Source organism: Arvicanthis niloticus, chromosome 4, assembly GCF_011762505.2.
Source record: "Arvicanthis niloticus isolate mArvNil1 chromosome 4, mArvNil1.pat.X, whole genome shotgun sequence".
In the NCBI taxonomy this organism is placed as follows: domain Eukaryota; kingdom Metazoa; phylum Chordata; class Mammalia; order Rodentia; family Muridae; genus Arvicanthis; species Arvicanthis niloticus.
Window position 1 is genome coordinate 81,972,176 of NC_047661.1, and position 14,833 is coordinate 81,987,008.

At 32.3% G+C, this 14,833-nt stretch overlaps 1 protein-coding gene across 3 annotated transcripts in view; it reads right to left on the reverse strand.

The window, feature by feature from the left end:
* Window positions 1-14,833, reverse strand: part of Sycp1 (synaptonemal complex protein 1) — a 119,684-nt gene that overhangs the window by 101,936 nt on the left and 2,915 nt on the right. For 2 of the 3 annotated variants that reach the window (XM_076932103.1, XM_076932104.1), the window contains exons 5-11: window positions 13,431-13,595; window positions 12,387-12,454; window positions 10,335-10,408; window positions 6,809-6,867; window positions 4,235-4,304; window positions 3,617-3,690; window positions 198-306 (exon numbers count right to left, since the gene is read on the reverse strand). In XM_076932103.1, the coding sequence (XP_076788218.1) occupies window positions 198-306; window positions 3,617-3,690; window positions 4,235-4,304; window positions 6,809-6,867; window positions 10,335-10,408; window positions 12,387-12,454; window positions 13,431-13,595 (619 nt within the window). Of the gene's footprint in view, window positions 1-197; window positions 307-3,616; window positions 3,691-4,234; window positions 4,305-6,808; window positions 6,868-10,334; window positions 10,409-12,386; window positions 12,455-13,430; window positions 13,596-14,759; window positions 14,817-14,833 lie in introns of all 3 variants that reach the window. The other variant, XM_034500314.2, reaches the window with a different exon arrangement.

Consider the following 14,833-nt stretch of genomic DNA (forward strand, 5'->3'; position numbering starts at 1 on the left):
TAAGGGGTTTCTGTGGAGGAGAATGGGGAAAGAAGATAAAATCTGAAATGTAACTAAATAAAATATTCAATTAAAAAGGAAAGAAAATAGTTTTTACATAAAAAAGAAAGTATCATTAAAAATTGTGACAAAACCCAAAAATTTAAAAGAAAAAGAATACATACAGCACACTCTCATATTTTTATATAAATTCTTACTTGTTTTTTCCTCTAACTGATTAGCTTTATCTCTGGATTCCTCTAGCAGAAATGTTAAATCTTTCATTTTATTTTCTTTCTCAGTACTTTGGATCAATAGTAGTGATACCTAAAATAAATTTAAAAATAACATTGTAGATAGAAAAAGTTAAAATTAGCACCTCAGCATTTATTATCACCTATAATAATTATATATACTTATTTTATGTTTCTAGATTCTGTGCATATCATTTAAGACATTCTTACAAGACAAATATTTATTGAATGAATAAGTAAACCTGGATATTATATTCAATATTAAACTACTCATTTCAAAGTTTTAAAGCAAAAGTACATAATGAAAATTCATTCACTCAATAAATATTATGAGCACCAGAAACTATAGTATTGAATATATAGAAATGAGAGAACTCACCGTTAAGAAACTCGGCATTCACACAAACAACTATACCTGAGCATTAACATCAGTAATAGAACAAAAATGTTATCAAAATCAGGAAAGAAGCTATCTTTTGACTAGTATTTGTATTAGGAGTTTTTGTTTTGTTTTTTTATCTTTTGTTTTTGTTTGTTTTTCTGGATAGAGTTATTATCTGTATCCTTTACTGGTCTGAAGTTCTATGTAGACCAAGGACGACCTCAAACTCGTAAGAGACCCACCTGTCTTTGCCTCCCAAGTGCTGAGACTTTAGGCATGTGCCACCAATCCTGACTAAAAGAAGAACATCTAAATCTGTCTCATGGAAAGTAGTAAAACTTTCAAAAGGTTAAAATGAGTCTTGATATATAGAAATTAATCAAGCAAGCCAGGCATGATAGCACACACCTTTAATCCCAGCACTGGAGTAGGAGGATGGGTCTCTGTAAATTCAAATCTGGCCTGGTCTACATAGCAAGCTCTAGGACAGCCAGGACTACTTAGAAAGACCCTGTCTCAAAAAAGAGAAAGGAAGGAAGGCAGCAGAACAGACAGGCAAAGAGAAATGGTTGTTCTAGGCTGATTTAAAAAGACATACTACTGGGAAACATTTATATAAATAACCAAAAGTATTCAGATATAAAGAAATAGCAAAAAGTTAAAGATTCAAATTTTTAAAAAAACTCACTATTTTTATCTCCAAATCATCTAAAAATTAACTACAAAAATAAGAGATAAACTTTATTTCTAAAAAGCCACAAACAATTATAATCCAAATTGTTGGGGTTTGACCCAGGATGAACTGCATATTTTACATACCAATGCCATCCTGGCCTCCAGATTCTCCTAGCATCCCTCAGTTCCTACCTGCTGCAAGGAAGGCATGGCTAGCATATAACAACCTCTATGCTGAACTTTCCAGCCCAGAAGGTTGGCCTTCCCCTCCCCCCAGAAGCTCTTCCCTATATAATCCAGACATTTTGGTTCTTGTTTCTCCTCACATTCTCATTCTCTCTCTCCTCTCTCCTTCCTTCCTCTCCCTCTCCCTACATGCACACAATCTTTCTCTCTCTTCCCCCTCCCTTTTGTCTCCCTCTCCATGGCAACTTCACTGATCTCCTATGAAGTTGGTGAACCAGGTTGTTTCCCAATAAACCTGTCTTCATATACTTTAAATTTGGCTTTAATTGGCTCATTTCATAGGTGGAGAATAATTTATCACAAATCATAACATGTCAAGAAGGAAAGCAATTGGAACAAACATACAGAGGGAGTAATTAGTAATTAGTAAATGAGATGCAAGATAACTCAACCCAAAGAGTTCTGAAATTTTTTAAGAACTAGAGGCCATGGACACTTCAGATGGACTTAAGTATGAAAAAAGAAAATTCACTTTTTTCCCTCTGGACTCTACCACCTACCAACCAATGCCAACCAGAAAACTAACTCTTCTCTACCTTTGCAAGGGACCTTTAAAAATAGGTTAGAGATAGTGCTAAGTAGTAGACCACTTCCTAGCATACCTAAGATCCGGAGTTCATGCTCAAAAACCTCAACAAAACAAAACAAAAATCATCTCTAAAATGGATACCACAGGTAAGAAAAAGGGTATAAAAGATAGAAAAAAGTCCGCATAAAAATAGTGACATTCAGCTGACCATTACAACCCTGCTAAGTTCTGCTCCACAATGTCATCTATCACATTCCATCCCCAGGCAGGGATTTTGAATGTCTATAAAAATTTTAGCAACAATGGTATTTATATATCCATAGAAAAAAAAAAAAGAAAAACACTAGCAGCCAAACAGCAACTTAGCAAGGTCGAACAATCTATAGACTTATAAACACAGCACCAAAAATTACAAAATGATCTTTTTTAGCATTTTATTCTCTCTTTACATTTTGTGAAATAAGCACAATTTTAATTTTTAAGAAGACTTCCCTCTTCCAGAAATATAGTTAAAAAATAAAGTTAAAATACAAAAAGACTGTTTAAAAATTTTTTCACATATTGTAAGCATAGCTTAAAAATTGAAATATATTTTAATCACAATTTAAAATTCTAAGCATCATTTCTGTACTTCTAAATTATTTTTTATTATTAAATAGGTTCCCCCTTAACAATTTATCTTATGGAAAGCAAGAGACGATGTGAAGAAATGGAAGAGGATCCCTTTGCTCCTTCTAGAGACAAGATATCTCTATGAAACCCTGGATGTCCTAGGAGTCATTGTGTAAACCAGTATGGCTTCAAATTCAGAAACCTGGCTGCTTTTGCTTCCTAAATACAAGGACTAAAGAAGTGCACCACCATGCCCAGAGAGGATCCCTTATATCACTTTCTATTTAAAAAGCATAAGACAGGAAAAAGAGATAGCATAATTCAAACCTAAAATTGATATTCTTGCAAATATCAAAGAACTTACCATTTACAAGTCTTCCACTATGTGATATTAATAGAAAAAAGCAACAGAAATTTTTAGTTTCCTTTCATTGGTTTTAAAGAGTTAATTTCAAAATAAACTCCAAAATGTGAAATGAACTGTCAATGATCATCTTTATTTATTAGGTTTTTTTAAACAAAATTTCTCACATTTTTGCAATATAAAATGATATAAACATTGTAGATTCATTGATGCAAAGCTATCAAGGGCTAACCTTATAAGAAGTGTCTAATTGAATCATGAAAATTAATTTGACTAAGCAAATGGCTATATATATAATATTAACTTTATATAAATTATCTCATATGTCTTCAAACACAATATATTAGGTATTTTATGAGTTAACAAATATAACGAATATAGAGCATTAATCTCTAAATAGTTATAATTTAAATGTACCTACTATAAAATTTAAGTGATGGATATGAGATGCTAACTAACTTAATTTGATCACTACTCAATATGGATGTAAACCAAAACATCACATCATATCTCATAAATATATATAAACATTATTGATTTTAAAAGACTATAAATAGTGAGTTATTTTTCTAAACCTGATTTTCCTTGTTGTTTACTTCCTTCTGATATTCTTCTTCAAGATGTTGGATTTTTTCATGATCTTCCTTTACTTTAAAAAAGAATAAATAAACCTTGTCTTAATTGCATGACTTTTTCATTGCCAACTAAATTTAAATATTTCTTTTCTTTATCTCAAAGTTATACTAAACCTCAAAAGTTTCTAGTACACTAAAACTGGTATTTTCTTATTGCCAATTCTTTTTAGTAAAATAGTGACTTATACACTATCAAAATACAGCTTAAAATCCTGTAGTTCTTATAACAGTACTTACTTATCTAAAATAACAAACCTTTAGATATTCATATTTTAATAATTTATCAAGAAACATATAAGGCAAAACTATGTCTCTAAAAATTAAATATAAGCCATAATAAATTTTATTTCATAGAAAAAGTAGTTTCAAAACCAAAAGAAAATGTAAGAAACATTAATTCCCTGCCACCAATAAGATTTTGAGGGACTTACAAAAGCAAAGATAATATGAAATATACAATAGTTTAGGGCATCAAATTAAAGAGACACAAATACTAACAAAATCTAGTAAAACATAAGTAGCAGAAAAGCAACATTAAAATGTAAATAGGAATCCTACACTTAAAATGCATTTCCAGTCTGGTATTCTCGGCTTGCACACGAAGTTCCTCAAAAGCTAGTATCATTTTCTAGAATACAAAGTTTAACTTTTAAAATGAGACTTTTCAGATACTTTTTAAACTTTGAAAATATTAATAAATTTTACCTCATAATCTTTAGATATAAATTAATACACATTTGAAAAACGAAAACACTGTAATAATAATTTACTAAAAAGATATAAGCCGTGCCTATAATGAGTCCAATATGATACCTTAGCTAATAAGGTACCTATCATCAACAAACCTTTCAGCCAAAGTTTGATCCTTAGAATCCATATAATAGAAATAAAAAACCAACTCCAACCTCTACATGCACACTGTGGCAGGCACACCTACACACAGATACATACAAATTATATGTTTTTAATATTTTATGGGCAGTGGTGGCACACACCTTTAACACACTTTTGGAAGGCAGGGGCAGGCAGATTTCTAAGTTTTAGGCCAGCCTGATCTACAGAGTGAGTTCTAGGACACCCAGGGCTATACAGAGAAACCCTGTCTGGAAAAAGGGAAAAAAAAGAAATATTTAAGAAATATTTTATATATTTAAATATATATGCATGTCTAATATCACATAACACTGCGCAACAACAAAGTGAATACTGTCAGTCAATCTCTTCCCCACCCCCACCCCCGAGATGGGGTTTTGCTGTGTAGTCCTGGCTGGCCTCGAACTCAGAAATCCACCTTTGTCTGCCTCTCAAGTGCTGGGATTAAAGGCGTGCACCACCACACAGAATCAACTTTCCTGGAACTCACTGACACTGCAAGACCAGGCTGGATTCAGACTCAGAAACAACAACCGAGTCTGCCTCCCCGCGCCTGTTCAGTCTCTCTCTTAATAACACATTTAACATACAATAATCCCCTGCCACAATCCATAAGACTTTAAAGGGGTAAGAAAAACAAATATAATAGCATCAAAACTTTCATTTTAGACTTATTTGTGCTTATTAAATTTCTTTCTTCACCACTAATGTGAGGCAGTCCCATAAAAATTCAAATTTGTGTTTGCATCACCTGATAGAATGCATTTACTCAGCATTCAATAAATCTTGCTTTTGTAAAATCAAATTATTTCATTCATTCACTCATCCACTAAATATTTACTGAATGCCTATCATGTATGTGAACTTATTTTAGGATATAAACTTTAGGCTATGGCACAAAGCCCACTGTACTAGAAATTTGACATTGAATATAAGAAAATAATGTGCATACATATAAAATAAGCTTGTATATCAAATAACTGCAATATAGTTTTAAATATTCTTCATAAAAGTTAGATGAAATAGAGAATGACTGAATAAAGATAAAATTAATAGTACAGTTAAAAGGGGGAAATGTTCGTAAGCATACATTAGTGCATGAACACAAAAGTTCTGGGAAAAAAACAAAGTATTAAAATCAGAAAGTATATGATAAAGCAAGAAACAGAAAACAGAAAAGGACTAGGCACAGTGGTCCAGGCCTTTAATCCCAGCACTCAAGGGAGGCAGGCCTATCTCTGAGTTCAAGGACAGCATGGACAGAGATAGAGCAAGTTCCAGGATGGCCAGGGCTATATAGAGAAACTCCGTCTCAAAGAGGCGGGGGGGGGGGGGGGGGAGGGAGAGAGAGAGGGAGGGAGGGAGGGGGAAGGAAAGGAGGGGAAAAAAACAGAAAAAAAGCTATAGCAGAAATTGTTTTCTGCTGAAACACATAAAAAATTAAGCTATCTTCTGTGTTAAAAGATAAGAGAACAAAGGGAAGCAGGAGCAAAATATAGATTTTTTTAAATTAATTGTTATATGTCACAATGTGCTGTCCCTGCCACAGGGTCAATAAATATTTAACAAATTAAACTGTATTACTAACATGCCAATTTGAGAAGTATTATGGAGTTGGAGAGATGACTCTACAATAAAATCACTTGCCGTATAGCAAGAGAACCAGAGTCTGAATCCCTAGAATCTATATAAATCCTGAGTGAGAATGGTGGCCTGCCTGTAATTTCAGCCTTCGAAGGCAGAGGCAGTAGATCCCTGAAGCAAGCTAGCTAGGGAGACCTGGGTTTGGTTGACACACCCTGTTTCAAAAGAGATACCCTTGTTTCAAAAGATAAAGTGATAGAGCACTAGAAGAAAATTGCTGATATCAACCTTGAACTCCCATATATATATATGCATAGACATGCACCCATACTCATGTAAACACACATACATACAAATATAAGAAAAGGGGTAGAGGAGCTAGTACAATTCTACATATGATCCCAGCACTCAGAATGCTGAGGCCTGGAGACAATGAGCTTAGACTATATAGGATCATGTTTTATATCCCCCCTCCAAAAAAAGACTACTATTTATAAAAAGTATTTGAAGTTTAGAACCTTAAGAATTTTACTGGTGATTCAATCATGCATCAATCAATAATTTTATTTATTTCAATGTATGGCAATTGCGGTTGACAAAAACCTTTGTAGCTATCACTCTCTCTGCTTAGAAATTCTTTTACTTAAAATAATCATTTAAAATAATAAAACTTACCTCAATGTTATTATTTAGATCCACGTAAACTTGTCTGGTTTCTTCCCGTTCATATTCATCTGTAATTATTATTTAAAAACTTCAAAACTAAATTTTAAAATGTGGCATCAATAAGACAATACTTATAATATCCAAAAAAAAAAATTTTAAATTCTGTAAGTATATAATTCAGTTCTGAGTTTCTAAAAACAGTATCAGAAATAGTCTAGATTTTGATCTATTTTGCAAGAAGCTTGGAAGTTTCTATTCCATAAATAAAAAAGAAGATAAACTGAAAATTCTCTGACCCAAAAGAAGCAAGGTCACAAAACAAGCAACTACCTTCAAAATTAGAGACATGGATAGGCAAAACCACAATTTACAACTTCTCAGAGCAGAATGGCTGGAACAAAAAAAAAAAAAAAAAAATCTAGAAACCAGAGCTAGCATTCAAATAAAAAAAAAAAAAAAAAAAAAAGCCAAACTGTAACTGGCATTGCTAGACACTCAATGTGGAAGAATTTGAGTAGGCACAACATCCTTACAAGTTTAACTTCTTAAATTTTTCCTAGGTTCAAAGAAATATTGTCTCATGTTCCAAGAAGAGAAAGAAAATAGAGATTATTTAAAATACATTAAGGCATCCTGTTTTTAATAAAGCTTTCCTATGGGAGAAACTACTTAAACTGACTGACCTGGAGTAGAAGAAAGAACCTATTCCAGCCATTCCTATAGAATACAAATATACTGTTTTACCCATCTCTAGACTATCATATAGGAGAAGAAAAGGAAGGAAAATAAAGTGAGGGGAAAGGGAAAGGAATAAAGGGCAGAAGGAAGGGAAAGAAGGGAAAAGGAAGAGAAAAGGGAAGGAAAAGGAAAGGAGAAGACAAAATAGAGAAGGCTAAATACCACACTCCAGCACACACTAGCCATTTTATATCTTGTCCCATCTAAAGAGAAGGAAAAGTACTTGAAAATTCATAATTTGTAGGTAAGTATTTACAAAAAAATTAAGGCCTAATCACAGGTCTACAGAATATATCCTACAATTCTCCCTATCCTCTATACAATATCACCCTTACTAAAGACTAATTTATACCAGTTTCATGTCCAGTTATAAAGTAGTAAGGAAAAAAAATACATTGCAAACATCAGAACAAGGACTAAGCAGGGCAGAGATGACAGGAATTCCTATAAACATAAAAAAATGTAATAAAATTTTTAATGAAAAACAAGGAGAAAATTTCAGAAAAAACAACAGAATTGTAATAAAGTTGTAAAAGATAAAATATATATATACAGAAACACCAGAAGAAAAAGAAACAAAAGGACTATTTCAGACAATAACAACTAATAATTTCCCCAAATTTGGACACTGAACCACATATCCAGGAGATTTAAGGAACAAAAGCAGGATAAACACCAAAAAGAAAAAAGAAAAATAATTACATCTAATTCTATCATGTTCAACCTAAATGAAACCAAAGATAAAGAAACTAAAAGGAAAAATACCAATGATAAAAAAAGAATTATAAAATAAATAAAAATATAAAACAAATTATAAATGAAAGTAAATAAAAACATTTTTACTTGCAAGGCTCAGATCAGAAAACTGAGGCCCAATGATAGTCAGCCTGTACTCCATGGTGGATCAGAGCAATCAACTCCCATAAGTTGTCCTCTGACCTCCACAAATGTATCATAGTACACATGTGTGCATACATACACACACACAATAAATAAATGTAATTTGATTTTTTAAGCTTTCTCTAAACTAAGTGAGAGAATTTGTCAGTACACAGGCTTCAAAAATGTTACAAGTCCTTTAGAGAGAAGGAAGTTGCATTAAGAAATCCAGATCTGTGTAAAGACAAGCATCAAAGAAGAAATACATCAAGGTAATTGTTTTAAAAATTCTTCAGTACTAGGATCAAACACAGGGCCTTAAGCATGCTAGGCAAGTACTCTACCACTAAGCTACATTCACAGTCCTTCACTTTTTTAAAACAAGGTATCACTACGTAGCTCAGGCTGACCTTGAATTCAAAATCCTGCCTCTACCTCCCAAGTCCTACAATTACAGGCATGCCCCCATGCTAGTCTTGTTACCCTTATTCTTACTTGGTCTAACATGTAATTTATGTAAGTTTTACTGAGTGAGTCCATGAGTGAGAGGTAAGTGAATATGAAGGCCTAGAACATTACTACAAACCACTGGTAACCTGCCCATTTGGACTACACTAAGTTTGGGGTTTTTTCCCTTTAATAATAAATTAACCTAACTAAGCTTGTTGCAGCTATTTTACATTATAAACTTTAATTTCTACAAGAGTCAAAACAAAATATTGTAAAGCTATACAAAAAGTTTCTTTCTTTATATCCTTATTATATAAGCCCTTTTTTTTCCTTTGTCCTCTAAAACAGGATCCAACTACACAGCCCATGCTACCCTCAAACTTGCAGTCTATCAGCCTTAGTCTCACAAACACTAGGATTGAAAAGCATTACATCACTATGCCTAATATTTTTTATTCTTTTTTTCTTTTACTTTTTCAATTTTCTGCTTAAAACTGAAGATATACACAATTTATCTGAAGCATACACAGTATCAAGATAATAAACATCACTGTATTCTATTTCCACATCTTACTCCATTGGAAGGTTTTCAGGTGCAGGAACCACACGGAGTGGTCACATCCTATAGTAACAATGCCTTCTTCTAGAATACCTCTGAAGGACTTGCTTCAGACCATTTTAAAGCTAACTTTATTTAATATGAAAGCAGATTTTTAAATAGAAACCTAAAATATAGTCTAGAAATTTAAAAAGCAGTAATTCTTACTTATTATTCAAGTATTATATAATTAATATGTGATATACTTTTATACAACTAGCAATGCACACTTGTTTACATCAACATTATTACAAATTAGTGTCTAGAGTTTTACAAAGGATCCATTGCTAGATGAAAATTTTCAACTCTTTATATTTTTATGGTACCAGTGTCCTGTGTGTACTCTATTATTGACCTTAATGTAGTTATAAAATGTATTGCTATACCATGGCCACCCTACAGCATTATTATTTCCATTATTATTATTATGGACATGGCTATGTATCTTATTCTTGATTCAATGTCATAGTAGTTCTAGACAGAAAAGGATAGTCTTAAAGTCACATTTTAAGCCAGGTGATGGCGGCTCATACCTTTAGTCCCAATACTCAGGAGGCAGGGGCATGAGGATCTCTGAATTCAAGGCCAACCTGGTCTATAGTTAGTGACAGGACAGCCAGGGCTAGAGAAACACTGTCTCAAAAAAAATCACATTTTAATGAATAAAACAAATATTAACTGCAAATATATGCACTTCTTGACATTTACTACCTTTCAAAAAGAAAAACTTAGCCGTTACTTACATAAGTAAGGTCTGAGATAAAATTCATTGAAATCAAAAGTCCAAAACCTGAAAAGGCAGGTTCTCCTCCTTCCTCCACCATTAAATGAATAATAAATTGATAAAACCACATAAAATAAGATACCTACATTTATTTGTCTTTTCTGCAGATCTAGCACAGGTTTCCTTGAGTAGATTACACCAATGTATTGTAGCATTATTCCTGAAAAAAAAAAAAAGTTTCCCTAAGTGTAATCTTATCTGAAAGCAAAATCATACATGAAAGTTATGAGATATATAGTTAAAATTTTAGAGAAATTTTTAAACATTAATTTTGTATACACTGCGTATCACTCAGTAACAATCAAGTAGAGACAGTACTGTTGGCACATCACTTAATAACTGCTTCCCTCCTCTAAATAAAAGGGACAGCTCCTTCCCAGTCTCTAGCAAGTTACTATTACTATGAATACTCTCTCAGAAAAAGTTCCAGATTTGTCTAGGAGAAATGATAAGTGTGCATACAGGGTTAAACTTTTCATTTACTAATTATTACTAAACTGTTCTTGATGCCTGTTTTAGTTTAAGTTCTTTTGCTGTGATATACCATGACTAAAAGCAACTAGAAAAAGAGTTTGACCTACAAGTCCTGATCACAGTCAATCATTGAGGGAAATCAGGGCAGGAAACCAATCAAGTGCAAAAGCAGGAAACAAGGAGCAATGCTGATTTACTAGCTTGCTCCTCAGGGCTTACTCACTCAGCCTGCTTTCTTTAACAGCCAAGACCACCTGCCCAGAATGTCACTGCTCATATTGGCTAGGCCCTCCTACATCACCACATCAATCAAGAAAATGTAGAAGACTTGCCCACAGTTCAATCTGATAGAGGCTTCCTCATCCAACATGACTCAAGTTTCTAACAGACATTAAAAAAAGAAAAAGAAAAGAACACAATGCCTAACCTTCAAAACCAAAAGGTTAATTTTCTCAATTGGTATCCATTGTGTGAATAAGATCTCTGTCTGTAATAATTTACTAATATAAAGAACAACCTGGTTCAGTTATTCAACATTTAATTTTTCAGTACAGATTATTACAGACCAAAAGGATTTTTTTAAAGGCATTTGAGAGGGAAAAGCAGTTCCAAACTGAGCTGACTCTTTTAAGGGTTGCTTCTAGGGAAACAGTGTCATAGGTAGATGAATAATATGCCAAGGTATTTCTAGATACTGAGTTTTCAGGCATCTTTTTTTATTCCAGGAAATGATTCTTCCTGACCTCTGATATTTTAGAAAATGAGAAGTTATTCATCATTAGCCAGCTTGCTAAATCTAAAAAGGTAAAATGAGTATACTTCCTTTTTTTCCATAGCACTAATGCCATGATCTGATGGCTTGGTCCTGGAAACCTAATTGAAGTGGCAAAGAATGAAGAAAGGACACACAGACACATATATAGAAAAGCCAGCATCAGGTAAGCTGCACTCACTTTGACAGAGATGCACCAACTATGCAACAACTGTGTTATACACAATAAGTATTAATTTAACTATCTCATATTCTATACTATATAAATGATACAGGTGATATATTTCATATACTTTGCATAATATATTACATATGTAATACATGTGTAATATATGTAAATATTATATATTACATAAGTATGTTGTTTTATTATATATTATATATAACTATATAGTTACAATTATAAAAGGTTATATTGTATAAAATATATAATATGAAATTATATGATAAACATAATAAATGCATGTACAATACACCAGGAGGAGCTAGTTAGTCTTGGTAGGAGGACTCTGTAGGGGAGCATTCTCAGGTTCCAGTCACTCAGGAGAAAGAAGCTACAGTTACCAGTGTTTGAACCCACTGGTCAAGCATTCATAAACATTCTTACTTACACACAGATACCATTCTCTCTTAGACCAGAGGAAAGCTTTGTTATCCTTCACGCCTCACCCTGGGAAGGCTTCGCCACTCTCAAGGGTCTAAGGCATAGCTACATCAAATAATACACATTCACTCAGGACGTCATCCACTCCCTCCACAACTACTCAGGGCTTTCTAGGCTCCCCACACACTCAGATAAAAATTATTATAGCTATAATATATAACACAAAGAAAGTACTCAACAAATAAAAATTATTTTAATAATAAATTTTGAAGAAAGATTAACACTTACTCCTTTATTAAATCTTTATTTTCTTGAATTTCTTCTTCTAATTTCAAGCTTACTTTTTCATTTTCAAACTAATTTATAAAAGAGAACAAGTTAATTACATTTCATTTAAAAATTAATGAGCATAGAGTATAATCATTAAACAAGTTTTCTTTACTAGTATGTTATTATATAAATTCTATAAAATTATTTTCTTTCCACATAAAAGGAAAATTTACAGCTTATGAATTTTTCATAAAAATATGAGTCTCCCTTGGGAAGTGGAGGCATGAACATCAGGAGTCTGGGGACAGCCTGAGCTACACAAGACTAAACCCCATCTCAAGAAAAGGAAAAGGAGTACAAGATGTCTCAGCCAATTAAGACATATGCTATCATCCCTGGCAATCTGAGTTCAATCCTCAGAACCTACATGATACAGGCAGAAGACTAAATCCCAGAATGTGTCCTCTGACCTAAACATACACACATTCATACACTAAATATTGTAAAAAGGGAGGGACGAACCTTTCACTTTCATCAACTTAAAATGTGTTGAATGACTCGTAAAAACATTCAATAATATTTAGAGAATATTATCTCTAATAATACTGAAGTGTATTAGCTGCTTGTACTTTGCACCATTTTTCTCATTCTATGCTATAATTAAACAATTTCAAAGTTTTATAAATACATTCTGATATATATCACATCAAATTAAACATCAATAATAGGACTTAATAAAATGTTAAACTTTCTTAATAAATAAATGTGACTAAGTTTGTCATTATCTAATTATTTCCTTAATCATCTTCACAAAATTTTGTGTAATTTGTCCTGTATTCATTCCTGAATCTGACTTGTAACCTTTATTAGTGAAATTTCAAAAAGCCTTGTTCTCAAAATATCTGCCACATAAACAAAATTAATGCAGTTCACTTTGAATTAATGTTCTATTTCCAAGAGTACTATGCTAATATTTACTGTGTGCCATATTTTTATCTTTTCTTTTATTTTTATTCAAATAGTATTTATTTGCAATATTTATAATTCAAAATGCCATTGTACCTGAAGTTCCTGAATGGCTTTTCGCTGGGCTTCAATTATCTTTCTGTTTTCTTGCAACTTATTTTCTTTCTGCTTCAGTTCAGATTCTATGCTCACTTTCCACTTTTTTATCTTTTCAGCCTCTTTATACAGCTTTGAATACAGTCTGCTCATTGGCTCTGAATTCTACTTAAATGGATTTCCAAAAGTTAATTGTCTAAAGTTTAATATAACCAACAATAGTTACCTACCAGATATACATATATACTAATGGTGACAAATTGTCTATTTGATTTATACTGTAGCAAGATTTAACTTTCATAGTATCAAAACATCATATGCTACTTCACTAAAATTATTGAATAAAATCAAGACTGAAAAATGCTAAAGTTAAGGACAATTTAATTCAGTAAGAGGATCTGACTCAATAACAGCTAAAATACATCACTCCACAGAAAATATATAAATGTTGACAATTGTCTTAAAGCATTTTGTTTACAGAAATCATTTGAAGATTAAGAGCATATTAAGAATATGACAAGAAAAATAGCAAATATAATATGTAATTTTCAATGAGCCTGAGGTTTTAGATTTCTTGCCTTTCTTATCCGCATCATAGTATAAATGCCAGAGGAATTTGGGTTTGTTTTTCATGTTGGAGCTGGGGAGCTAACTCAGGGCATCTCACATGCTAAACAAATAACATAACTCTAACATGAAGCTATACTCCAAGTCATATTTAAAAAATAAACTGTTATTTGCTTGCATTTAACCTGTTACCAAAATATAAACTGGTTCCAATATTTTTTTTTATTCTCTGACACTATTAACCCTGACAATAGACATACAGCACTTATCAGGGCCTGAAATTTCCCTTATTTTATAAGATAATGCTGTAAGGATGATTCTTATAATACAAAAACTATGCCATATTCTACAAATCAACTTCTTATACAATAAAGCAGCCAAATGACAATTTTACCTGTCAAAGATTATTTTTGTAAAATGCTGGCCTTTCCACATATCTATCTCTACTTCTCTAGTTTTTTTTTTTATTTAAAATTTAATCTCCCCAAAAGAATTGTTTTCTTTTACCTAGGAAAATACAAAAGTTTTAGCACTTCAAATACTTTAAGAGGAAAAAAATATCTGGAATATTGATACAACTTTGTTGTAGAACAGTTGCCATTTTAAAATACATGAAGCTCTGGTATAGTCCCCAGAGCCAGCAAAAGAAAGACTTCAAAGAATATATTTTAAAACATTAACCAAATATGAATACTTTGGGACCTTAAAAAGGTATATTCAAATAATAAATGAAATTCCAGTTATAAGAAGGAAATATCTGACCTCAAAATCAGAGTCATTTACTCCTTCTTGATAGTGGCAACTGCCAGAATTAGCAACCTAAAAAAAAAACAAAA